The sequence below is a fragment of the Lepisma saccharinum genome, chromosome 14 (assembly GCF_977018435.1).
Source record: "Lepisma saccharinum chromosome 14, izLepSacc3.1, whole genome shotgun sequence".
NCBI classification, from domain to species: Eukaryota; Metazoa; Arthropoda; class Insecta; order Zygentoma; family Lepismatidae; genus Lepisma; species Lepisma saccharinum.
The window spans coordinates 18,259,749-18,287,274 of record NC_139242.1 but is presented as its reverse complement, the minus strand read 5'-3'; the positions used below and the strand labels follow the sequence as shown (position 1 = coordinate 18,287,274).

The 27,526-nt window shown below is 38.4% G+C and overlaps 1 protein-coding gene across 1 annotated transcript in view; it reads right to left on the bottom strand.

Moving 5' to 3' along the window:
* Positions 1-27,526, bottom strand: part of LOC145998707 (hyaluronidase B-like) — a 54,058-nt gene that overhangs the window by 5,953 nt on the left and 20,579 nt on the right. The window contains exons 2-4 of the mRNA XM_083135197.1: positions 6,883-7,022; positions 4,927-5,093; positions 1,679-1,883 (exon numbers count right to left, since the gene is read on the bottom strand). Coding sequence (XP_082991323.1) covers positions 1,679-1,883; positions 4,927-5,093; positions 6,883-7,022 — 512 coding nt within the window. The remainder of the gene's footprint in view (positions 1-1,678; positions 1,884-4,926; positions 5,094-6,882; positions 7,023-27,526) is intronic.

The following is a 27,526-nucleotide window of genomic DNA, read 5'->3' as shown; positions in this document are numbered from 1 at the left end:
AGGAGGCAAGTTTTCACAGAGAGGGAACAAGCGAGGGAATCCCCGTTCACGATAAAAATTAATTATTCTATTTCCAGTGAAAGTAAAACTACTTGTAAATATAAGGCGTAGCTAGCATTTTAATTTACATAATTTGGTATGAAGACTTACTTTACAAATACAAGTTCTTTAGACTTTCTGTTTACGCTACGGTGTTGGGTGAATCGACAAGACCATCAGCACTCTGACCAGAAAACAAAGTCAGAACTAAAGTACTTCATAATTTTCAATTTCAGTTACACTTGTCGATGAAAGGAAGGAAAACCTAAGTTTCGTACAAAATATGGAGAATGTACAATGAAATAGAAATCTCTCTGCACGAACACAGGCTGATGTTTATAAAAAATGCTGGTACACCACAAATTTCTAACCCTGCCGGAAATGCAGTGTTGCTGATATTCTGTTCGTCCTAGTGGGTAACACCGCGAGGCCAGCCTCAGGAGGATATTATAAGCATACGTACAGTACTCGTAATATTAGGCTTCCCGCATATACGACCGTACGATGGAATGTGAAGAGAAGAGGCCCCAGTTAATGTGTCTCACTCCGTGGCAAGTTCGTATACTGGACAGGGTTAGAATTTTTTATAATTATCATAAATGAAAGTTCCAAATTTTCCCATTGCATTACATATGTTTTGACGAAATAAGTAAATACACCTTTAAAAGAGTAATGGCGTGGGTAGGCCTGGCCTCCTGGCCTCATAGGATGTTTCACCACTGGAATCAACCTTTCCCACTTCCAAGGCTAAAAAATAATTTGAAACAGTACAGTTTACCTCAACAGCCGAAGACATGACCAAAATTGCAGTAAATGATATCAAAAGGAATGAAAGTAAGTAAGTTTATTCTCAAGGGAAGAAACAATTTTTCTGTGACAAGCAAATAAGGCAAGGAGTTTTTTACAGCTTCCATTCAACTCTGGAAGTGGAGTCACTTGTAGTCATAACCAAAGAGTTACAAGAATAAAGAATTGCTAACTGTATCTGGAAAAGAGAAGGTTTTGTCGAGACTTATAAAGTGCCACTAGCGAGGTGTGGTAGTAATGAAAGTCTCCTAGGTACTAAGTTTTGATTTTTATCTTAAGCATACTGTATACATGCATGGGAGATGAGACCATTACAATCTCCCCTTTTACAGATAACAGGAAGCTGCAACATTAAAGCACCCAGTTTCATGTGTGTGTCTGACAATAAGCTTAGACAGTTGTGCAAATTCAAGAGGACTCTGCGTGCACAGTGATGAAAGCTTACACGTAGTCTGAAACCCTGGCGTGGGAGCAGTGGCGCTTTTGTCGGTAGTTAAAGTTATGTGGAAGCCTCTGTGTTTTGCATATTTTCCAAGGTTTCAGAAAGCTTGGTGGAACTATACAAGGGTGCAAGGCTGGATTAATATTTACCTTCTTCTCTCCACTCTGCCAGTTCTGTCTCATCCAAATCTCCCTTTCCTTCCTCCCAAACCTTCACTCAATGACCTCTCTATGTCTACACCCTTACCTCTTCTATCTCTGCATATGCTGACACTAATTTAAATCCAAATTTTTTCATGTTTGAAATATTTCTATTGCCTCAACAAGTTTTACTGCATCAGAAATCCCCCATTTGAGAAAGTAATTTTGTACAAAAAGAAAATTTACTTACGGAATTCAGGAACTCAGATGTGTCCGTGTAGCAATATCGCACATAAGAATGAAGTGGTCTCTCCCCTCGCACATTATTTGCCACCCTACGAGCCTCCTTCAGACCATAGTACATGAAATAAAAGCGTTCGTCGTCTGTTTTGCCTTGCTGTTCAACGTAAACTGAAGGGTATATCGAGGTGCTTGCAACCCATAACCAGTTAATCCTGCAAATAATACATCATATGAGTACACAGATTCACATGAATTTCCCACTTAAAATTAGCGCTAAATGAAAGAAGCTGTGATACTGAACTTCCACAAAATGCAGGAACATATCATGTAAATTTTATCCAATGAAATAGAAGAATGTGCTTGTATAAACCTGTTGTGTGCATGTCAAGAAACATATCAATCCTTTGAATTCTAAGTTGATAATATCATAACTTTATATATTCTATCACTCTATGTTACTGTGCAGAAAATGAAATAACATTAGTTGAATTCTACGAAGAATAATATACTGTATAAAGACCTAAAAATGTGCATACTGTAAGTACGATTTCTTAGCCTCACAAAGCAGTTCCTCAGCACTTGCTAGTGAGCAACGAAGTACGATATACCTCAGAATAGTTGTGATTTCGTAAACATGTGAAAATACTCTGATACATATATACTCATATCTTGGAAGTATTTTTGCATTGATGCATTACCATCACTAAAGAATACAAGGTTAAAATCTGAATTCGTAGCAACAGAAGTTCAAAATTTGCTGAAAAATCAGTTGGTTAACTTATCAAACATCAATTAGAATGACCCCATGAAGTTATCATATTTACTTGTTGATCCTTTTAACACTTAATTATAAACTATTACATACTTATCCAACATATACTTACATATTGACACTACATCCAATTCTCAGAGGTACCATACCTTGAAACCCCCATCCACACACATACATATACACAGACATATACTTTTTTGAACCAGAATGGAAGAAACACCTGTGAGGGGGGAATTTCCCTATTGGACTACAAATTGTTTTCTGGATACAACATTGTAACTTAACAAGAGCCAAGGTACTATCAAGTTCAATGATACATGCAGTGGTGCCAACTTACATGAGCATGTGGGACCTAAGCCCATAAAATAATTTTTAACATTATTTTTATTATTATAATAGTTGTTATCGTGAAGTGGCAGGCAGGCATGAATTTTTGTCTGGGGGGCAACTACCAGGATAAACATATCAATAATAATAATAATAATAATAATAATAATAATAATAATAATGCTAATAATAATAATAATAATAATAATGTTAATAATAACATAGTTTATTATAACATTATTATTGTTATTGTTATTATTGATTTGCTATATTTTACTTCGCTTTTGTGCCACTTTGGCTAATTTGCGAAGATGGGAATGAGTGATGATACATAAAATTGATGAATGGACACTCACAAACATCCATGGCCAAGCCGGGATTTGAACCTGGGACCAACATTATTATTATTATTTGTAGTAGTAGTAGTAGTAGTAGAAGAAGAACTATTATCAAAGACATTATTACCCTCATAAATTATGCCAAATGGGGGTAGAAGTTGGTGCTATGGTATTTGTGTTTGAACAATCGATTTGAATCATTTTTTCAACACGTTCAATTTCACATTAATAATAGAAAACAAGCACACAAACTATCTTTGAAAGACAGAAAATGCTTGATAAATGCATTCCAAATATTATTCCTTTTTACATTAACATGTATAACTATGATGCACGATATATGTTTCACACATATGCAACATGCAATGTGGGCACTAGATTGTGTATGTATTCAACTATTCTTTAATACATATTATATACAACATATATGATTTAAATACATTACACAACCAATTTATACATTCCACAATAAACCAACAGCAAAAATTACATCAATTGTCTCTCAAATGTGCACACTCCCTTTCCTCAAAACAATTATTCATGTATTTAAAACAAAATCAATTAAGACAAGTGTTATTTCTCTGTCTGGTAATTTAGAATGCATTACAGAGAAGAGAAAATTTTTGGATCCAATTTTTTTGCAGGCTGAAATCAATGTTGATTTAATAGGGTGCAAATAATTTCACGGGATGCCAATGCATTCTCCCTTTTACAACTTTTGTCCCTCCCCGATGGTGTGTGTAGTGGTAACATCGTTGCCTTGTGATCAAGGGGTCCCGAGTTCACTACCCGATGGAGGCACATGGCACAATGGTTCGGATCCCACTTTAAACTGTAGGTCCAGTCCCAATTAGCCTTTCTCTGCGTAAATCAATCAATCAATTTTACAACTTATTTTCATTTAGATCGTTCGGTGCCCAGGGCCGACTCCCACCATCCCCTAGCTACGGTTATGAATTTGACAAGACATTGCAAGCGAAGTGAGCAAGAAAATTTTACGAAAAGTATTTTTATCTGCATAAAATTTGAAGTTGTGGGTGGTAATTGCTCCCTGCAGGTACACTTGGCCGTCAATGTTTGTCCCCCTTGGCCCCTAAATTTCATTTTTGTCCAATGCTGGGGGGCAATGACCACCTGCCCCCCTGTGGTTGCGCTACTGGTGGCAGGAGGAAGGATTGTAAAATAAAAGCAAGGGTAAGTATATACGAGATTTTTTTGCGATCTTATTTCTCAAGTGTTGGAGCACATAAATTGTTTTTTAAAAGTTGGCATCCCTGAATATGTGTACTCATGTTGTTCATCACCATATTCATCTATTTAATTTAGTGTAATGAGATGTTCGAGAAATTGATACAGAATGAAGGCTACCCTCTCATCACTGGCAGAAATTCGCTCGTGTAAGCTCATAGGATGTGAAATTAAACTTGTGGAAAATGTTAATGGGCGATGTGTGTCCATGCCATGAACTTGAATGTACAATTTCATTTAATGGCGAAAGAAGGACTTGTGTATCCAGATTGTCTAAATTTAGAGTAAATTATCTACGTCTGTTTTCTATTCCTATACTCTATCCTCAGAATCTGTGGTGTAATGCCACACATAATGGCAGAGAAGGGGGGGGGGGATCGAGTGGGCAGAGCGAAGCAGTACACACTGCTGGGAAGGCTGGTTGTAACTGCAGTAGTTTTCAAATCCCGTTCCTCTCATGTGTTCATTGGTGGAGATGTCTCGCGTCACTACTTGCACAGAGACCTGTTTTTATTTTCTTGCTCCTGAGATACCCAGGATAGAGTATACATGCATTCAACATGATCATACCTGTCATTTTCATATTTTATGTCATCTGTGCAATCACTCATGGATTCGTAATTGAAGCAGTAAGGGAAATGGTAGTAGCCCCACTGTGCTCTTGGTCTCATTCTGTATGCCAGCTTCAGCGTCTGCTCCATAAATTTTCTCCCTGCAGATTCGAAACGCTTTGTTGCCTGAAAAAAAAAAAGTACCTTATTGAATATCTGAACAAGCTCTGTGTTTAGTGAGAGCTGGTTTTCATTGTACGAGGTAAAGTTCATAAATAAAAGTACTCTGTGCTGTTTAGAAAGTAGTTGAAAAATGACACTTTTTAGTTTTAAAAAAATGAATTCTTAATGAATTTTTAAACGCAAAATTTCAAAACTTGCAATCATACTAATCAATGCACGTCTTACTACATGATTTAAGTTGTACTTCTCAGAGAAGACAAGTCGGGTTTAGTCAAACTATATTTATGTTAGAGTGGACAGTCAAACTCTCTGAAATTATAGGGACCACTACCAAACATTTTACAGACTTTATGAAAAAATAATTTCTCTCATGAGTCTGTTGTGCTGATGGTAATAAAAGTACTCTCTCATCATTTGAATGATGACCTGTAATGGCAAACAAATATTCAGCAATTACCGTAATTTAAAAGGTTTCAGAAGTTTCATCTTGGGTAGTTTTTAGTTCAATAACAAGGTGTCTAACAAAATAACACATCCAGAATTCTTGACTTTCTCTGGACTTTTCTAGACCTTTTTCCCATTTTACTTAACGTTCATTTATTCGACCCCTACTTAGGTAAAGTTGGAAATTAGTAATTAAGAAAATAAATATTTATTTAATGAAAACCCCCCACCAAAGGGCCAGTTAAGATAAAAACTGAAGCTGAATTTAAGACGAGAATTAGATCTGCTTTCTCGTATTAATGCATCCTGAACAGTGTTTGACAGACAAGCGAGGTTTTGGCGTCTGGACTCACAGCCAGTATAATCTTATGTGGGTTTGTGTCGGTTGTCCCTCTATGTTTGTGACTGTCCCTTCATCCATCTTATCTTACCGCCATGCATCCTCATCTTCGCGATTAGCCAAAGGAACAGAAAAAGTGAAGTAAAATAAACTAAAACAACCAATCGGTCATTATGATAGCAAAAATATTTACCACATGAATAATTTATTGCCTTTTTATTGACGTCTTAACCTACTTGTTGATTTCATTACTTTTTCCTTGACTTCTATGACTTTCTTGACTGGTAGACACCCTGAATAACTTTGTTCTCTATACCCCTGCTTTACAATCAATTTACATTGAATATGGAAAAAGAATGGGCAGCCCCTTGTTCCATCATTATAAACAGTAAGGCAAGAAATTCTGCTCAGGCATTGAACAATGACGTTATCAGAAAGTGGTCCCAAAACTTTGTTCATTAATTGCTTCCATTTTCCCGTCTGTTTAATAGGACAAACTTTTTTTCTTTTTGGACAATGACTGAATCAAAATAAATTTCACTATTGAGTTTGGAAGCGCAGTCCATAGACTTGTAACTTGGGATGATTTTTTCCTGTTACGTATTTTCCTAATTAATATTATACGTGCCGCTCAAAATGTAGGACATTTATGACATTTTTCATATTCCTCCCGGACGCCGGACATAAGGCTAAAATGTAGGACATGTCCGGGAAAAACCGGACGTCTGGTAACCCTAGTAACCTAATGTTACATCAGTATTCTTAAGTGCCACGAAAAAACTCTGGTAGAATATGCCATGTGTAAAGAATATAAAAGAGAATTTAAATAAGCACAAACGAATGCTTTGTAATAATATGAATGCAAGTTATTAGCAATGGAATTTCCCCACACTTTGTATTTTCTAGGGAAATTTTGAAATTTTTAACACTAAAAAAATAACATTTTCCCACAAATTCAGTACTTAAAAATGCACACATTAGTTATTATTCACTCCAACTTAGTATTACCTCAGATTCAATTTGTCTCTCTGTCCAAAAGGGATGCCTCTTCCTCTCAATCTTCCTGGATAATTCTCTGTACGGTGATAATGTTCCCCAATTTTCCTTCCAATTAGGTCGCCATGCTTCGAAATCCAACACAGCCAAACCTGAAAAAATAAAGAGAATTGCTTCAGAAGTATTGTTAGAGGATCCGATTATGCACTACTTTGATTTAGAGTCTAACCAGTCATTCTATAGGTAGCCATTGTATTTGTATCATAGTGCAAACAACAGGGAAAAACTACGGAAATAATGGAAGAGAGCAGTTTTCTCAAGTGACCTTTGTCGAATTATAAAGAATTTCAAGTCATTTTGCAGTAACATATTTCACTTTTGTCTTTACTTTTTGTTAATATGCCCATAGGCGTAACTTAGAGGGACCAAGGGGGTGGGCAAATGCCCCCCCCAAATTTTTCAGGTTTGTTAAAATTTACTAATTGAGGATACTTTTGTTAACATCCTAAGACCCGAGGAGCTAAGTAATAAATAATTTGTGTTTTCGCAAATGTAACAGTAATTTAGCAAATAATCCTGGATACTATTGCTATGGGATGAAAAACTTTTCGACTCTGCTCGAAGTCTGTCAAGTTCGTACCTGCCCTCCAAAGTTAAGTCCAAAGTTACGCCCACAGGATAAGTCAAAATGATGGACCCGATTACAGAAATTTATTCTGTGAAATCTAATAAACATGTGTTATTGTGAGACATGAGCTTCAAAAGGTTAACTTTCAAAGTTTAGTTTCCACGCAGTGTTTCCACTTTCTACCGCTAGGAGTCAGCAGCGATCAGGAAAATGGCGTTGACTGGAGAACAGAGATCTTTCTGTGTGCTTGATTATCACGTGAACAAGTCTGTGATTAGTGTGCAACGGCATTTCCGTACCAAATATCGGGGAGAACCACCTACGGGGAAGGCCATTCGTAAGTGGTATGAACATTTAAGAGATTCGGGCTACATCTGTAAACGGAAATCGACTGGGGAAGAGACAGTGGAACGAGTGCGCACATGTTTCGTGCGGAGTCCACAGAAGTCCACCTACCGGGCAGCGAGAGGACTTCAACTTCCACAGAAAACTGTCTGGCGGGTTCTGCGGAAACGTTTACCAATGAAACCCTACCGCTTGCAACTAGTTCAAGCCTTAAAAGACACTGATTATGCTTTGCGCGCGTCCTTCTGTGCTGATTTCCTCGCATTAATGGAAACGGATGGGTTCTCTGAGAGGTTAATTTACAGTGTGTAACGGTCGGATTGACCATTACTGGTTTTGGTAATATGTTAATTAATTGCTGGCCAGCTACAAGGTGTAGGGTTAAGTAATATGTTTCCATGAGTGTACTTTTATGTTATTATTGCATGTAAGTGTATATGCTTATTGGATTGTGCTTTGCCGGATGTTCGATTCCCCTGTTTTTTTTACCTCCCCGGTTGGGGAAGCTAGCTGTCTTTCAAAAGACCGTTGCAGTGGAATTTTCCAACACTACGGGGTCCACGCCCACGGACGTTTACCCCGACTATAAAAAAGGCCAGTGGGCTTTAGCAGAAAAACAGTGTTTCCCCATTGATCGACGAAAGAGGAACGTCTCCTCAAGTTTAGTCCACTTATGGTGGCTAAACTGGATATAATAATGTAGCATTTATGCTAACTCTGCGGTAAAGGAAGTGCCGATGGTTATGCCATAGGTGCTCAATTATATTAATTTAGAGATTTAGTAATTTGGTCTATGCAGAAACACATGGAAACGCTATGTAAAATATGTATATATATAACTACGTATAATAAACCATTATATCCTACTAGAATGTTATGATTTAAAGAACTACGGTACTGTCCATTTAACAAGTTGTATATTCACTTTCTGTACATGTGTAAAGGAACCAGGGACATAAAAATATAAATTATTGTGTGAACCCCCCCCCCCCCCCTTTGTAATCCCGACGCAAATATAATCTGAACGCTTGGCACACAGGGTGAGGTGAAAGGAGAGATTGAGGGATTAAAGTAGGAAGAAATCCAGAGGGCCGGAGCGAAACGAGGGACTGGTGGCCGACGTTTTCACAAGTGATGAAGCAACTTTTCACCTTTCTGGAAAAGTGAATAGACACAACGTAAGGATTTGGGGAACTGCTAACCCCCATGAATTTGTGGAACACGAACGCGATTCTCCCAAAGTGAATGCCTTTTGTGCCATTTCCCATGAAAAGATTTATGGGCCCTTTTTCTTCCATGAACGTACTGTGACAGGACTTGTTTTCCTTGATATGCTGCAACTATGGCTCGCTTCCACAGCTTGCAGAGGATAGCGCAGATTTCATTCTCCAATTGGATGGTGCCCCTGCGCATTACCATGGCAGCGTTCGGGACCATCTCAATGGGGCATTGGAACAACGTTGGATAGGCCGTGCATCTCCGGAGGATCGACCTCTCCTTCATTGGCCACCTCGTTCCCCCGACTTGACCCATGTGATTTCTTCATGTGGGTTTTTGTCAAGGATCATGTTTACGTACCACCATTTCCAACAACATTGGATGACCTGCGTGCCCGCATCACAGCAGCAATTGCTGATATTGACCGCAACATGCTACACAAGGTATGGCAGGAGATAGACTATCGGCTTGATGTGTGCCATGTTACGCGAGGTGCTCACATAGAACACTTGTGATTTGTTTGAAAAACCTTTCTTAGCACATGTCTCACAATAACATTTGTTTATTATATTTCACAGAATAAATGTCTGAAATCGGGTCCATCATTTTGACTTACCCTGTATAAGTTTTCATTTTTAACCTAGTCACTGTTTCACACCACCTTTCTCTCATCAAAGTAAATTGTAGAGTTAAAAGAAACTGTGCACAATTAGATATTTTCAAAGCAATTTTCATAGTTTTAAAAAATATTTTAGAGCATCATAGTTTAATTATTTTGCTATGTGTGGTAAAATAATGCAATTTTTCCAACCTGTCTATTTACGACCTCTTCTTACCCAATATTAAAACATTACATTGTGGATTTTTCTTCTGGTATACCAACTCGATCTTGTTCCAATTTCTGAACCCCATCTTGGTCTCATTTCAAATATATGTGCAAGGTGTGATTTGAAGGGGGATTGTCTTACACCATCTCTCCCTCTGGTTGGAACGACAATGACATGCACTGAGGTGTAGCGAGTCTAGCAGTGATAGATTAATCTATCTCGTCTCTTGTTTTAATATTTTCAAATGGCAAGATTTTTTGTAACTCTGTCTTTGAAGCGTTCCTCACCCCTGAGTACGATTAGTGGAAGGAGCTACTCAGCGGCTTTTTCGAGCGCCTGATCAGTTTCAGGTAGAGCTAGAGACTACAGCTAAAAGAAACACTTCCCCAACCCCTAGTCTACAACCCGCCGGCGAGTGCTAAGGTTAAAGGGTTTAACTATCAAAATCATAATCTTTATTAATCCGTTGAGCCATTATTCATGAAGTATAAACATCGTCGCTTTCATGCCACTTTCGGCAGTGCTCGAAGTGATAGGGGATGATGTTATCACCCCAGATAGCAAAATTTTCGCAAAACCTTCTTCCATCTAACACATTCTCACCTTATTAAATCATAGGAGCACCTAGGTAACTCCAAGGCTCCACCAAACATCCCCCCAGTTATCACTTTCCATTTTAGGCGCTGATTTTACGATAATCGCGACAACGAGGACGACTTGCGATTAGCTGCAAAACATTTACAGAGGAGTATCCACGACGAGTCCAGAGCATGGAGTCTTGGGCGGCGAAATTTTGGATCTCTTGGGTATGTTTATGCTGTCATCTGACTAATTTCGCAGAAATATGCGAATATTCTGACTATTTTTATTTAGTTCTTCTCTAAAATATTTAAAATGCAATATTTTTATTATTTTGCTTTGTCATCTCCGCATCTCCCGATGATCAGATTATGAACTATACTATGTACGTAATTTTTTTGTTGTTGAATTCAATGCAACTGTTGTGTGATTTGAATAGTTAAGTAGGCATAGCTTAAATACAGTGGCGTCGTGTGGAGTAAATCCTTGGGTGTTCACAGCCAGCCTAGAGAAAATTTACACCCCCTCCCCCAGACCAAGCGGGCTACAAACACACAGAGAAATCAATTATTGATCACCATCGCAGAGAAGAGAACAGTGAACCTAAGTGACATTGGTTAATCGAGCATACAAAAGACGAAATTTCAGCCAAGAATCGAAGCTAAGATTTCTTCTCTTTTTTCTTCGAGTGCCTTTGCCAAATGTCGAAGAAAAGCAATATAAAAATACGAATATAACAGTGCGTGTTTAATCGAGGATATGAACCTGGGACCTTGTATTTGTAGCGCACTGTGTACACACACTGCCAGAGTGCTTAGCGAAAATACATTTACAAAATACAGGCCAATTTTAATTCATTGCGAATTATTGTGTCTGCTTAACGCCCCCCTCCCTTTGTAGCCCGTGAAGACTCCCTCAAAAACATGAAAAAATTACCAAGTTAATGCAATTATTCCTTTTCAAATTTGAATTATTGAAATTCCTTACTTTTCTCCTCACCGAAGTCCGTGGCAGAGTGGTTAGCACAGCATCGTACAATGCTAGGGGTCCAGGGCAAGGATGTTCTTTGTCAATGTCCCTTCATCAATTTCACCATGTCATCACTCATCCTCATCTTGGCGATTAGCCAAAAGTGGCAGAAAAGCGAAGTAAAATAAACCAAACCAATAAACAATTACTTTTCTTTTCATTTTAGATTTGAAAATTCCTTTTCTTGCTCCTAAGAATTAACCCCCGCTCTCATTTTAGCTAATCACGATACCGTCGAATATGTGATTTTTTTAATGAGCTATTTGTAATTTCACAGCAGCTTCCCTAAATTTCATTAGTAAGTCTCTGGAAATGCTCAAATTTCATGATGAGAATTGCAACTCGCGATACTTAAAAATTATTGTTTTAAAGATTATCTGTAGGAGTTTATAACAATTACAATTTATTTTCCAAAATATGTAACTGGTAATTATCCATACTCGTTTTACATGTGTGCCAAGATAAATATTATTTTCTGCTAACAGTGTCTAAAGGTTTAAGCAACACATTTTAACTATCGGTGTAAGTGTAAATCTGCCAATTTTGGTGATATAGTGTTTTAGAACTTAAAACCTTCGCCATGCAAGGTTGTGGGTGCGCGACAACTATTTGCAGTGGAGTTGTTGAGGTTTGCGGCCTTAATTTTTGGTGAAATGTATTGGAAAATAAAGATATTAGGAAGGCGCACATGCTCAGATTTCCAGTCCCCCCCCCCCCCCCTTGGTTTCTTTCGGCTCCTTCGGCAGAGCTACAACACAGGAAGAATACAGCAAAAGGAGTTCATAGCAGCAGATGTGCACCGGGCTCTCGCTGCCTAACCTGGTGAGCTTTTCTTGTCAACAGTCGGAAATTGGGAAATTTCAAGCATTGAAGATTTTATGAACGAAAAGAGCTGCTTTGTAAAATATAAGTTTATTGAAATGTAGTGTTTATTGTGCAGAAATGAAAAGAAATTGAAAAATTTCTGTTTTCGGTTGGGGGTTCGTGTGCTCCGTGAACCCCCTGCAGGCAACGCCTCTGCTTAAATAAGAATTACGAGCATAATTAGATTGATTAATTACTTTATTTTACGTCCCTTTTCTTCCACATTCGGCTAATTACGACGACGAACATCGTCAGAACATGTCGACATCAATAAATCTTTTCACATTCACAAAAAAGGAGGCACTGAAGCAACTTTCTTTCCATTTTCCTAGATGCTACATTGTATTTATTACAGTACAATTCATTTTTATACATTACAGGTTCGGCTCGAATTATAATGATAACTGAGCTTTCGTTTCACTCATATTGAAACACTTCAATGGCTAATATGTCACTTTTGGCACGTGCAGACTTCTACTCTGTGGAAAGTAGAAGGGTGGGTTTCGAGGGGGTCGGGAGAACAACCGCGAAAGTGAAATTTTCGCTGTTGTACTTTTCGTGGGTATTGCTTCGCGCTTAATCTCTTTCGCGGTTATTACACCACACACTTCGAGGAGGGGAAGAAACCAGAGTATTTCTGTTGAGACCAGCGACCCAAAAACAAACCGTGTCTTTCTCGCGACCCTGTCCTTTCGATTCCTCGCATTTTTGCGATTCTGTTAGAGTCTATGTCTCTTCGAGTATAGTGGAACCACAGGCAAAAGAGCCTGCGCAGACCCGCGACTCCTGTGCATCGTACTCCCGCGTGAAGGGGAGGGGCAGAGTGGTGCATGCTTCCTTATGGTCCTGGTTGAGCCGATGGACGGGAAGGTGCGCGGAGATTTTTTGGTCGAAGGTTCATTTCCTTGTGGTCGCTCTATATCAGTCTTTTCTGGTTCTTGTCTTCTAGGGTCGCCGTGTTTTCGAGCCTCCGTCTTTATGCCAGTTAAAGACTGCGAATTATATCAAGGTGATAAAATATGAAACCTTCCATTTTACTAAATTCTAGACCAGCGGTTCTCAATTTTTTTTCTCATTGTACCCCTTTAATCGTAACTAAACGTTTAATGTACGCTCACCATAGGTTTTCTGCTAATAGTGGGATTTGGGGATTTTTTTTGGCTGTCTGATTGGTGGGGCGTTTTTGACAAATAAACATTAGAATCGAACGTTTATTATGCTATTGCGTGTTCCTACGTTTACAGTCTTTATAATTAGTTATAAGAATAGAATTGTGGAACATGTGTATGCAAAGAAGTACAGTAAAACCTCGTTAATCCGGACTAATGGGAGGGGAGATAAGTTGACCGGTTTAACGAAAGTCCGGATTAACTGAAATAACCTAAAAGAACAGTAGAAAGTGCATTAAAACTCCGTTTATAGCAAAAACACGTCTATTATGGTGTATTTAAAGGGCATAGGCCTAAATACACTATACAGTATCGAGCCTCCCCGATGGCGCAGTGGTAGCGTCATCGCCTTGTAATCAATACCCGGTGGAGGCACATACTGGTTCGGATCCCACTTTAAACTGTAGGTCCAGTCCCAACTAGCCTTACTGTGCATAAAGTGGACTTAAAACACCAACTCAACAACTATACAACACAGCAAAATGTAAAGCAATGCTGTATATATAATGCGATTGTTGACTTCTAGCCACATTTAAAACCTCGCATTCTGCTTTTTTTTGTCTTCTGCCTGTCCGGATTAAGCGAAGTCCGGCTTATTGGGGTCCGGATTAACGAGGTTTTACTGTATATTAAAACTTTAATTTTTATATATTTGTTTTCAGAGTTGTTGAAAATAAGTAAAGAACAAAAATAAGTTTGTAATCAAACTGTCAAGCACAATTTTGGAATTTTTGTTGTAAAACCACAGTTTCTTGTGAGGAAGATGTGTCTGCATAGCCTGGCAGTCTGGTTGTGCACTTGGAACTTTCAAGCGGAGATTCGGCTCCAAATTTAGTCTATTATATGTAGATTTCGAACGAGTATTTAGTTTCAAGAAATATGAAACAAAAATAAGAGTGTCAGTAACAAAATCAGCCTTATTTTCCTGTCGAGTGTTAAAAGCTATGAAGTCTGAAACAATGAAGTCTGCTCAACACAACTGCAGCAAAATTGTTGTCGTGTGGACATTCTCGATATTTCTCTTCCGAACTGATCGCGTACCTCCTTCAACTAGTTAATGTACCCCTGGGGGGTACGCGTACTACAGTTTGAGAACCACTGTTCTAGACTATCATGTGTGTAACAACCGAATGTCGTAAAATATTATACAAGTTATCATTGATTGATTGAGTTGGTGTTTTAAGTCCACTTGATGCACAGTAAGGCTAATCGGGGCTGGACCTACAGTTTAAAGTGGGATCCGAACCACTATGTGCCTCCTCCGGGTATCGAACCCGGGACCTCTTAATTACAAGGCGATGATACGACATCGGGGAGGCCCGAAAGTTATCATGATGCAAAAAATTGCTGCGTGCCTGCGCGCGCACGAACGCGTGGTTTCCATGTTATTACTGAGTTTTAGTTGCGCGACTTTTGAAACATGCTGTACTTTAGAACTGTGGAAGAACACTAGGCCCCAGTATTTTCTATCTGCTCATTTGAAACAAATCGATTACACATTAGTGTTTGTGAAGCGTAGTGCTAATTGCGAATCTGGTGCTGTAGCACAACTCCAATTGTTATCTATCTTTCCTTTCTATTTGCATTATGTAAGTTTACTATCTTTTACTTAGCCTTATTGTGAAAGAAAGTAACTTCGTCTCGTAGAAAATACTACTGTGTACAAATCTGGTTTTGTTCTGCTTACAGACATGGGTAGGTCTGCGCAGACCCTCCGATTAAGGGAGGCAAAAGCTTTGATGAAAGTGCAGTCGGAGAAAGAAAATGTCATTCCATCTCACTATTTTATTATATTGATGGTTACTAAACAGGGGCGTATATAGTGTGTGTCCGGACCCACCGAAAATCACTCTATTAGAATTCCAGCTTCATTCGCACAACAGTTTTCTGTTCCCCTTTATTTTCCATCTCTGTGGTTTACACAATTTACATATAAACATGAATTCGTGCAGCAGATTCAAAATCATTTCTAACGTGTGTCCCATATATTCCGCGACCACATAGGTGTAACACAACTGGGCTAAATATAAAATGCGTAAGTCTTAACAACAAGTAATTTGTTGGAGAACGAAGTGACATATTCAAATTACGTAGGAATTAAACCCGCCATAGTTGTTTGGAACTTTCGTCGGCTTGAAAATACTTTATTTTTTAAATAGAATAATGTTGTTTAATAACGGTAATAAAATTTCTCTACACTAAATTTCTAAGTGAGAGGATTAGAAGAGGCAACTGCCCCCTCTCCCCTTGTGCACGCCTATGCTTACAGACCCACTTCCTAGTTTGTTACATCACAGGGAACAAAAGCGAGGCCATTTTTTAACTATAGATTCTCCTATTAGAACATTGCCATCATCCTCAAGTTCACCGAATACTTAGTTGGTCAAGGTCATCAAGTAGCATGCTTGGAGAATGACGTTCAGTTAGTTCAGTGTCAATCCGCTAGAGGCACCACGTATGGATATTTACTGCAAGTATTTCTTTCCGACATGAATACAAAGCAACAAATTCAGTTTTCCTCGCTCCACGGCTGTTTGTGAGAAAACATCATGCAGAGACATCTTTTAATGATGTCAGCTCACGTGCCCTTGAACTGCAAAAGTGAAAGCTGTGAGAAGTACAAGTACGTACGTACTGTGTATGGAAGGAACGTTCAACCTCTAGGTTACACCACAGAATCTGATGTGAAAATGCTGACGCTTAATATTGTGAACTTATTTATTGTCCATAATCGTTACAAGAAAAGAGGAACGAAAATTTGTGATTATTTTCATTGTGAATCCTATCTCTTCTAGCTGTATGCCCAGGATTTTAGAAAGGTGAAGTTACGTATATTATTTAGTAGCAGTTCTCATTTTGCAATCTTTTCCTGTCTTTGACGTTCTTTTCTTTATTTTTTATGGGTTATTGGTCCAAAGGGGGACCAACTTCCTCCCTTGGGCACGCCACTGACTAAGTCCAATATTGGTGGTTTAATGGGAGACAAAATAATGATAAAAATTTACTATCCTTCGGACACCTATAACTTCTTCGTTTCGTCAATTTTTGACATTCGTACTTACCTATCTGCTTCGCGGAACATTCCTTAAGGTGTATTCGCGTTTTTTTATCAAAGTAATTGCAGTTTTTCACATTACGAGCACTTCTTTCTCGTAGTCTTTTCGCTTGCCTGAGACACAATATGACGCGTACACTTCCTACATAATCGCGCGTCGTGCTTGTGTTTTGTCGATTTTCATTCGTTCTGCAGTGCTTCAATCTTCGGAACCCAAGAAATACCCGTGAACAAAGCTCATCTAATCTAATTTTTTTTTTTAAAAAAAACTTTTTCGCATTGTTTTACGAAGAAAATTGTAATGTTTCGTGACGCTATCCGTGAATGGTATTTGGGGCTATCCGTCCCGGAATCGGTGGGAAATTTAAATAAAAAAAATATTTTCGTTTGAAATTTTTGAGTCGACATTTCCCACCGATTCCGGGCTCCGCCCCTGGGGTAATTGACCTACGGCCCCCTACCGCTACCGCGGCCCCGCCTCCGTTCCGCTCCGGCTACCCGGCTTTCTCTATACAGTCCCTGTTACAGGCATGTTAGAAATTGGCCGGAGTCACCTGCCCCCAAATGAGCCCCAAACTTTTAAATTTGAAGAAATCCGTTTCCAGGATAAGGAAAACTTACTGAATTTCACCACGCATCCACGACACGTCATATTAGGCATATACCCACAACCCATTCCTTCTAACGAGTAGCTTACATTCACTGCCACATTTTCGACATTCCTTTCTTCACGATCCCGTGTTCAATCAAATTAAAAAATCCACTGGATCTTCCACACCCGGTACGAATTTCACCACGCATCCACGACACGTCATGTTTCTAACTTTCGTTGCAAACACAGACAGTTCGAAACACTGGATACCCAATGAACATGAACAAAACACAATCACGACGCGTGATGATGTACGAAGGTGTACGCGCCAAAGGCTATTGTCCGTCGGAGAATTAATTTTCAACAAAGAACATGAATTTCCGCTATGAAACATTCCCACATCACACAAAACACCTTCCAGATGTTAAACAATGCTACAGGAAGTTATTATGTAAGTACGGTAGTTTCTTGTGTAAAAATGAAGAAATCTGTCCGATGTATAGTAAATTAGTACTAATAATTTTACCTTAATTCCTTTAAACTGAAGGTCGTCCCGATTAATCTATCTGTGCATAAAGTAGACTTTAAAAAACTATAAAAAATGAGGTTTTTATTTACGGCGATTCTATGTCAAGCAAGGATGTATGTGGTGCAGTCAGTAAAGACTGTTAGAGACTTCTTAAAAAATGCTGAAATTCACACAAGTTACACCATATCCTGAAAAACTATTTTTCATCGTGTGATTTTTACAAATACCTGGCTATGTCAAAGAGCAATATAAATTATAGGAATCTTAGAATGTGTCACTTTTTGTTAACCACGCACCTGATTCCTTAACCGAAGCTCCAACGTCCTTACAAACCTGCAACAATCCCTTGTGTGTGATTAAGCCGTTTTATAATAAGGACACCGTGAGAATCTGACGTTACATCACTTTTACTTGAACAACAATTGTTTTTAATTAACTCCACCCGGTTCCCGGGGTCTCGCCGAAAAGGTTATCAAAAAATTTGCAACTTGTATTCGCTTGCAAACAGACTGCTGGGTTCATATCATTCGAGAGAGAACTCTGCATCTTACGTAATCCGAGCTTCCCCCCCCCCTCTTTCTTCTGTTCACCACGTGCAATTAGTTCCAGCATGAGTTTCTCGTCCTTGTTTTCCCATTCTGGGAGTTGAATACAACCATTCTTTATGGCATTTCAGTTACCATAACACATAATTTGCTATTTTTATTATTCTGCTCGCGTTTCTGCCTCCCTTGGTTTTTCTGCGAGTATGAGGATGAAAGCTGAAGGAAGAAAAGCAATGAAATGTCCATGCCGTATCCAGGATTCGAATTTTTGACCCTTGGTTCCTTAGCGCGCTACGATATGGTTCGACTGGACCCTTGGCAGCCGTCAGGGCGAATTTTTTCAGATTTTCCTCTCCCTTCGAAAAAAGCGATGTGATATTTCAAAATCTGAAAAATTACATCAGCTTAGATTTACTTCTAGAACATTCATAGGAATTTTCGTGTAGTTTGCTTTCACTGTTATCTAGATATTCTCAATAGTTTCGCGATTACGTAAGTCTACTAAACTATTGATAATATCTAGATAACAATGAAAGCAAATTACACTAAAATTCACGTCAATGCTCTACAAAGAATTCTAAGCTGATGTAATTTTTCAGATTTTGGAATATCACAGCGGTTTTTCGAATGGAGAGGAAAATCTGAAAAAAAAAAAAAAATCGCCCTGACGGCTGTCAAAAGGTCCAGTCAAGCCTACGCTACTAAAAGACAAATCTTACTGAGATGAGACAGCTGTAGCATAATATTTTACACCAAACAGCAGCAGTCTAATTCAGAGATGATGTTGGCCAAATTCGGATATGCGCTTCTAATGGCTTCCGTTAACGAAGATTCATATATCGGATCCAAATGGATCGAACAATGAAGATTCGGATATCAGTTCGTTATGGATTTGTAGTTTGACCCAAATGGTTCTGATAATGAATACTCCCTCTGTCCCATAATTATAGTCCGGTATGCCAAAATGGTGACTTTTTATTTATGTTCTTTTGGATACTTGATCGGCAAATTTGTACTGATCCTTGAGTAATAACATTGTATGGTTCATTCCCGTGTTCAATTTTCTTCTTCTGTATACACCAATGTCACAGTTTGCCTATCGGACAATTATTATGGGACAACAAACAAAAGTGTACCGGACAATAATTATGGGACAGAGGGAGTATTTGATATCTGATCCTTATGGGTTTGGAGTTGGATCCAAATGATAACGTAAGTGAGCCAAAGGTAGTGTTTCCAAGGTGGCCCACATTACGAAAATCATATTAGTATTTAACACAGCTTACAAATGGTACTACATTAGAGTGCCACACACGTAAATTTGCCGTTGCGTAGAAACGAATTTTCGTTTCGTCTCCCTCTCTCTTAGCATCACGTGTTCTACCCTGCTCGAAAACCTTCGCTATTGTTGCCATATTGTCATTCCCCATTCCTGGACACACTCGCGCAAACTTCATTGAAAACAATTGAACAGCGCTCCAGCTCGCGGTTCCCACCGGTCAGCAGGGACGGCAATGTGGCAATATAGCACGGCGTAGTCGTTGCTTCTTTTATGCAGTGCATGTTCATTGGCTAGCTAGTAACTAGTGTTGCCAACTGTAATAATGAAGCACTATTTCTGTCACGGAAGGGGAAAGCAGGTAAAGTGGCGGTGAGTTTTGTTGGATTGGAAGCACCATATTTTTATTTTATACTAAGTATTTGACCGGTTTGACGTTGTGTGCGTGTATTGCGTGTGTGTATGTAAAAGTGTGTGTTTGCTAATGAACGTTAAATTCCATAATGCCTCCAGTTCTGTCGAAGTTGAAATCAAAAACCTTGCATAGCCAAGCTCGGGAAATTCTAAGCAATTCAACTCTGGCTCCGGCAGGTGTTCTTGTAGAAATTGCATAGAGGAGACTGTCATTTTTGCTGCTTAATGCGATACATATTGTTTTCTGTGTTAAAATTGCCATGCTTTGATGGGTGACCAAGTTCATAGCAGGGCCGGCGGAAGGGGAGGGCGAACCGAGCGGCAAAATTTGAAGAGAAGAAAAAAATAAGCCTATTGAAAACTGTGATCGAGCGAGATATTATTTTGCGCTGAATAGTATTGAAATAGCATAAGAAGTCTCATTATTTAATTTATATTTTGATGTTTTAGTTAGGAATATATTGATTTTCAATTTTCCGTTGCTGCGTAATGACCGGGGGGGGGGGGGTCGAAATAGAGCGGCATCTGCCGCCACCTCCCAGGGAGGCAAAGTGTCTAGCGCCGGCCCTGGTTCATAACAAAAGAAAAAGCCGCGCAGCTTATCGTCTAGTGGCAGTATATGTACTTGTTATTGTTGTCGAAGCCGGCATCCTTTGTAAATGTACAACAAAGGCAACCGACTGTCGCAGATCTCAGAGAGGAAATAATAATACTGTTTGAGGAGGAGTGTTATGGTGCAATTGTAGCGGTTTAACACGTTGGCATGTTATTATCTGCCGTTGCAGTTCCATACCAGTGTATACGGGTTTTGGGAGTGAAAAGTTAGAACGCCACCAGTGCATTAATGCAATGAAAAATAATATATACGTATATATTTTTTTTATTTTGTTTGAAATCACTCAAATAAGGAATCGTATGAAGAAGTCTTCTTTGCAGCATTTTTGGTAATTGTACTTATGTGTTAGTTCATATTTTGCGAATTTTTAGTCCATATGTATGTAGCTACATACAAAGCCACTTGTTAGTACATATTAATCCTAGTCCTGGTATAATGCATGACGTTTAAAACTCAACGTTAGATAGACCTGAATTCTCTAATTTTATTGTTGTACGTAACAGCTGTGCATCGGAGCACTGCAGCGATTTTTCTATCTGCTCCATTAGCAACACTGCTTCTTTAGTTGTTTCGCGCATCGCACGGCAGAAATAGCTGCGCTGGACTCTAATATACCCAGTTCCCCTCAGGCGCATCGTGCAAAAAACGAACTGTCTTGGACTGACAGCAGCCATTTTATTTAAGTTATTGTGGAACTCCTGGCGTCCTAGGAACTGTACAGACCAATCCTCCACGGAGGTCGGCTATTCGTCGTTACTGCATATAAAGCATGCCAACAATCAGAAGTTTGACACCAACAATTTTCTCTAATAAGATGTAGAAACGTGAATAAACATGTTTTCTGGAGCCAAGCATAATTTCCTAAGCCAACTAACTATATGTAAGTCGTGGGCCACCTTTGGGACCTATGGGCCACCTTGTGAACAGATGCAACAGTATTGTAATTCTTTTTTTAAAAACAAGTTACGTACAAGCAATGTTACAAATTATTCACTTGGTGCACGTTGTTAATTAGTTATAGGAGTTATTTCTTTCAATTTCAGAAATTTATCTCTAATTAGAGATTTGTAAATTGCCCTAGATGCTTAACTAGGGCCACCTTTGGTTCACTACCTTACAGAAAATGAAGATGAGGATAGCAATGGATTCGGATTCAAATGGTTCGGACAATGAAGCTTAGTATAGTAATAGGTTTGCATCCGGATAGAATGGCTCGGACAAATAAAGTTTTCGGCATTCCATGAGAAGTGGTCCTACTCCATGGAAATAATCCAATGAATCAATCTCAAAATTATTAGTCTGTTTCGTAACAGTTTCATACATCGGAGACACATTTCTTCAATTTTATACAAGAAACTACTTACGGAAATGAGTTTCTCCAAGGTTTACAACGTTCGTCGAGGTATTTTCTTTCATCGTGGAATATATTTGACCGGGAAATTATGTATTTTTCAAGAGAAATATCTCACCGACGCACAATTGCCATTGCTTTCATTTGCTTGCACTACGACAACCGGATGCTGCGTACGTTTGATGACGTAAGCCCCTGTCAGAATTTCAAACCCCCCCTTTTTTTTTTACTATGCTTGCCTAACGTAACCAAATCTAACCTAACTTTATCGGAAATGGTTCATGGGGCTATCGGTCAGCTACCGTCCATAATAGTTCGTGGGGCTATCCGTGAATGGTTCGTGGGGCTATCCGTGAATGGTTTGTGGGGCTATCCGTCAGCTACTCGGGCTATACGTCAGCTGCCCGTGCATAATGTATAATTTCCACCGGTGACGAACACGATAGTACGTATTTTTCGGCGAAGAAGATTGAAACACTGCATACCCACAACGTAAGTCAAGATGTGCCCGCCATATTGTGTGTTCCGGAAGCGAAGAAAGGAATAAAAAAAGCACTCAGAATGTGAAAAATTGCGTTTGTTTTCGTGTAAAAAGCATAATGGCACCTTGAACTATGTTCCGCCATACACGATTGGTAAGTACGAACCATGCGAAACACAAAATATCCGATTTTAATGTGTCTCCGATCTAAGGAACTGGTACCGTGTGTTTAATTGCATGTGAATGCATATAATTTGCATATTTTACCAACAAAAACTATTAGCATCTGTAGCATACATGCTTTACAGACAAATGCAGCGAAATTTTGCTACATTTTTAAAGCGTCACACACGCTTTACTGTTGTTGCACACATTTTCGTTAATGTTTTTCATGCATTCCGGCTACGCCATTACTAGATCTCGGATTTTAGGTTTTCAACCTATTTTTTCCTTTGGAGGTAAACAAGAAATAACAAATTATGTCCGCGTTTCATTAAAAAAAACACAACTGGCGAAGTTTTATAGTGCCTAAAATAACCTATTTTGCTGGTTAGAACCTATTTTAGGTTCATGTGCCTAAATTAAACCATTTTTTAGGGTTTTACATATATATTTTTAGGTTTTAAAGGATTTTTATGTCTCTCAGAGGTATTTACTTTGAATGACTGGCGTGTTTGAGACATTTTTTCTGTCGATTTCCCTCCCTCCAAGTTTACGATATTTTTCAAAACTTTAAACAAAACAAAATGTCTGACGCCACTGTTACCTGTACACAGTGGCGGCGATTCAAGGGGGCAGTTCTCCCCTACTTTTTGCCCCCGCCCCCCCTCTCCCAGTTTTAGCACCCAATCGCCTGCACAGTCCAAAGTGCAAACACCTGAACCGTGTCGTGTCGTCTTCCTCACCTTACCGTCAGTTCGGTTCCTTTTTGGCATTTACGCCTTGCGAACATGGGCGTCCGGAAGGGGGGGGGCAAGGAGGGCCCGTGCCCCACCCTGGAAAATGAAAGTCAACCAAAAATTATGTATTTCACACATATAATTTCATTTTAGCCACAATAATATGTGTTAATTATTGCATGAACATCATAAATTCAAATTTAAGCAATATTTTTTTTAGGGAACAACACTTTTGTTGGAGAAAATGTGCCACGTTTGCCCCCTGGAAAAAAAAAATACCTTCCTTGCCCCTCCATGGAAAAATCCTGCGGACGTCCATGCTTGCGAAGTGACGTTTCAGCATTCAAATTTGCACTACTGACTACGTTTCTGTTGAAAGATAATTTTCAGCACATAAAATGATCTTCACAGACAATAGGCAGAGCGTGTGGATAACATGAAAAAAGATTCAGGGTGGTCACTAGGACCCATGATAAAATCCAAGTATAATTCCAGGTTTTCAAGACGAACTTTCCAAAATTCAAGGATACAAGCAGATGTTTTCTCTATTCCAACTTTACGTATTACCCTCTCTCACCACCCACACACACACACATATATATTAACAATATAAAGGGACTATGTGAATCCAAGGTACCCAAAAATTTACCTAATCAACTTCAAGATATCTTATCTTGCAATAATCTTCAGTCGTCAGATAGATTGTTCTGCAAAAGACGCCAACACAGTAAACGGATCGAGACAATTCTGTTATAATTTTGCATGCAGCTATCTTTTTCTTCCTAGATAAAGATAAAAATAAAAGCTAATCTGAGTGAAACTTGCCTTAGGGCATTTAATATGTATAAATATAATGGTATTTGGATACTTAAAAGTTGCAATTTTTCACATCTACGGAGAAAAAATTGTAATGGAGAAAACATCTGCTTGTAGTACCTTTTCTTCATGTTTTAGAAAACTTAAAGAAATGAAAATCTGGTTAGAAAATTAATATTTGGTTGTTATATATACCAATTAAAATTTATTGCGTTTCTTGTGAAATTTTGTTTTTAACGATTGTATGTAATAACTAGGATTTTTATGACTTAGAATATTTTTTCGGTAAGGGTGATGTGTTCTAAATATATAGAAATTCATATTGTGAAGAAACTAATTGAATTTAAGGTGCTTTTTAAGGGCATATTTGACCATTTCTACGCGATAAAGCATATTTTGATGGATTTTCGGTCATTTTCAGCATATTTTTGCTTTTTCAAGAAATATACAGTCATTTTCCAAGTGGACTCGTTCTTCCCATGTTCACTCCAAGTTTGTTTTTTTGAGTGCAGCAAAATCTTTTTCATTTTTAATTGAAAATTTACAGAAAGTATGAATTGTGCATTTCAACTCATCAGGGCCCATAAAGTGAACTAAAAATAGTATGTATATGAAAATATTTCAGGATAGCTATGTTAGATATTGTTGTTAGAAAACAGTTCAGTTATAAGGGCATATTTTTCAAATTATAGTAAAATATTAGGTCATAAGATATTTTGGCGATTTTAAGGTCATAAAAATCCCAGCCCTGGTAATCAGTATTTTCCAGGAATTTTGTACCATTTTAAGTTTTTTGGAACCTACTTCAGGATTTTTAGAACCTATTTTATGATTTTAGAACCTATTTTATGATTTTTAGAACCTATTTTAAAATTTTTAGAGCCTATTTTACGAACCTAAGAGCACACTTTTTAGAACATAAAAATCTGAGGTCTAGTCATTAGTTACACTCAAGTTTTTCATTCATTGTGAATGTTTTAATCCAATCGTTTGTCTAGAACCTTACATTTTGTGTGTGAAATGTCACGCACGTAACGGTGGAATGTCCCAATAGATTTAGATTCGGATTCAAATGGTTCCGACAAAGAACATTCGAATAATGGATTCGGGTGATTCCAATGTCCATTTCTACTTTAGAGAACTACGAGATGAAGGCTTGAACAGAGTTTAACACTGCCACAATAAGTTGCTCGAGATTGACCAGTTTAGGAAATAAAACTCATTGGACAAAATTCTAAATTCATTGAGACACTGGGATATTTATGATTCCTTTTGAGGGGCTAAATTCTAATATTCATTCTTTAGCCTCTCTTTCGTATATATCTGCAGCTTCCAAACTTACGAACCTGGGACCTCTGGTATAGAGCACGTTACCCTGACTACTCCACCACGAATTATAAAGGAAAAAAAAGCATGAGGTCATCATTCTATTAGCAGAGTCATTTGTTACAATCAGATCGAGAGAGATCCCCTTAACTTTATGCCACGAATTTATCTTGACAACTACTTCACAGAATTGTCTTAATCTTGTCTACACTCAATTAGGGATTTCCAGCTCAAGAAGACGAAAACAACAGCGACCTGATAGTTCACATGCAGAGCCACGCACACCACCCTCGCCAATCAGTGAACACAAAGCAAGAACCTGGATATTGTTTCGGACAGTTCAAGGTCAAGTTTTGATGGGATCCAACTGAGGCACTGAATGAAAGGAACAATTAGGTTTTGCAGTGGAGGTGGATTACTTAACGAAGTGCAAAATCTTAACACAAAGGAGCTTTAGTTCTTCAAGTAGCGTAGGACAATGTGAGCATTGAATTTTTCCACCACTCTTCGATCACACAAGTTCCAAGGCTTCGGACTTTGCGAAACAATGCTGCACGAACACAAAGATGTTTTAGAACGTAATTACATTGTGTGTAAGTATGTAGGTTTTACCTTTATAGTTTTATCTACAACTTACGCAGTACCCGTGTGCGAATTAACGGGGGGAGGGAGACCGAGGATTTCCCCTCCACAAAAATTCCCGGCAAATATTTTGACTCAAAAAGGGACATCCCAAGGAGATCAGTTTACCAGCCCCCCCCCCCCCCCCATTCTTCCTGATAGGTTAAACCTAATTATAAAATTATTGTTATTATTAACGTATTATTATTACTTATTAAAGGATGGATCACATAAATCATACATCATAAACAATAAATGAAATATGATCTCCCGTTGTGAAAAGCTATTAATTATTATAATCTCGGTATGACTTACATAGTATTTCTCGCCCTTTCTGATCAATCTTTGATATTAGTCCTAAGCTGAAGTTGAGTAATGCAAGAATTATTTAGCAGAAGAATAAATTTTGAAGTCAGCTTTATTCTTCATCAACCGCGTCCATAAATCTCCCCGAAAACCTTATCCCAGATATCAGACACACCTCTAGACTTTTCTTTTGAGTTTGCGTTAAGACGCAGAAACTTTAAATTGTTGTTGCAATTCCTAAAGAAACTCCATGCTTATTCACTGCTTTACAAATAACGGAACACACACAAAACAATAATATCTTTTTCTTTAGCATGAAATGTCTCTCAAATTTAGACTACGTTTTCAAGATAACTCCTAGACTTTTATAAAACGGGACAAATAGTGGCTTTTTAATAAAATGAACGGAACGACCCTATGGACGTATCGTCGCCCTAACTATGTAACAACTGAATAATCGTTCGCGTCCATTAACAGTCCAGTTTTCAAAGATTTCTTTACGGAAAAGCATGTCGAAAAGGACATCATTCTGCAACTGACAAACCTCACCGAGACAACAGCAGCCTGTTTTCCGCTTAAGTTTCATTGCATAGTGCTGATATTTTACATGTATTAAAGTAGGTAAGTTATATAGACATTAAATTTGAACCTGGCAATAGGAATATAAATTTTGGTCAAGTTTTCGTTGTTATAGTCCGATAGCTGTTTTTGTGTATGAGTTTGGGTGTCCTTAGAATGTAAATATACTGTTTCTAAATTGCGTGTAAATGTTGTGTCCTTAGAATGTAAATATACTGTTTCTAAATTGCGTGTAAATGTTATCATAAGATTTATTGATCTAGGTTATAAAAAGGTACTAAGGTAATTAGAACCTCAAGGCAATAGTACAGTTACTGACTGGTAACATATACAAATGTCCATACCGAAAAAAACCTACATCCCGAAATGAAATTACAAATACGCTACTCAATTATCCCCCTCCCCTTTCCAATCAAAAAGGTTAATTCGCACAGACCGTAACATTCCCCAGTTTATTGACAATAGTAACTCGCTTTTGGTGCAACACCTTCAGCAACGAACGTTCATTTAGTTGTTACACATTATACCAAGCTAGTTTTTGTCTTTGTGTGCACGAAGTTGCGCAAGAACAGACGGGTACATTTTAAT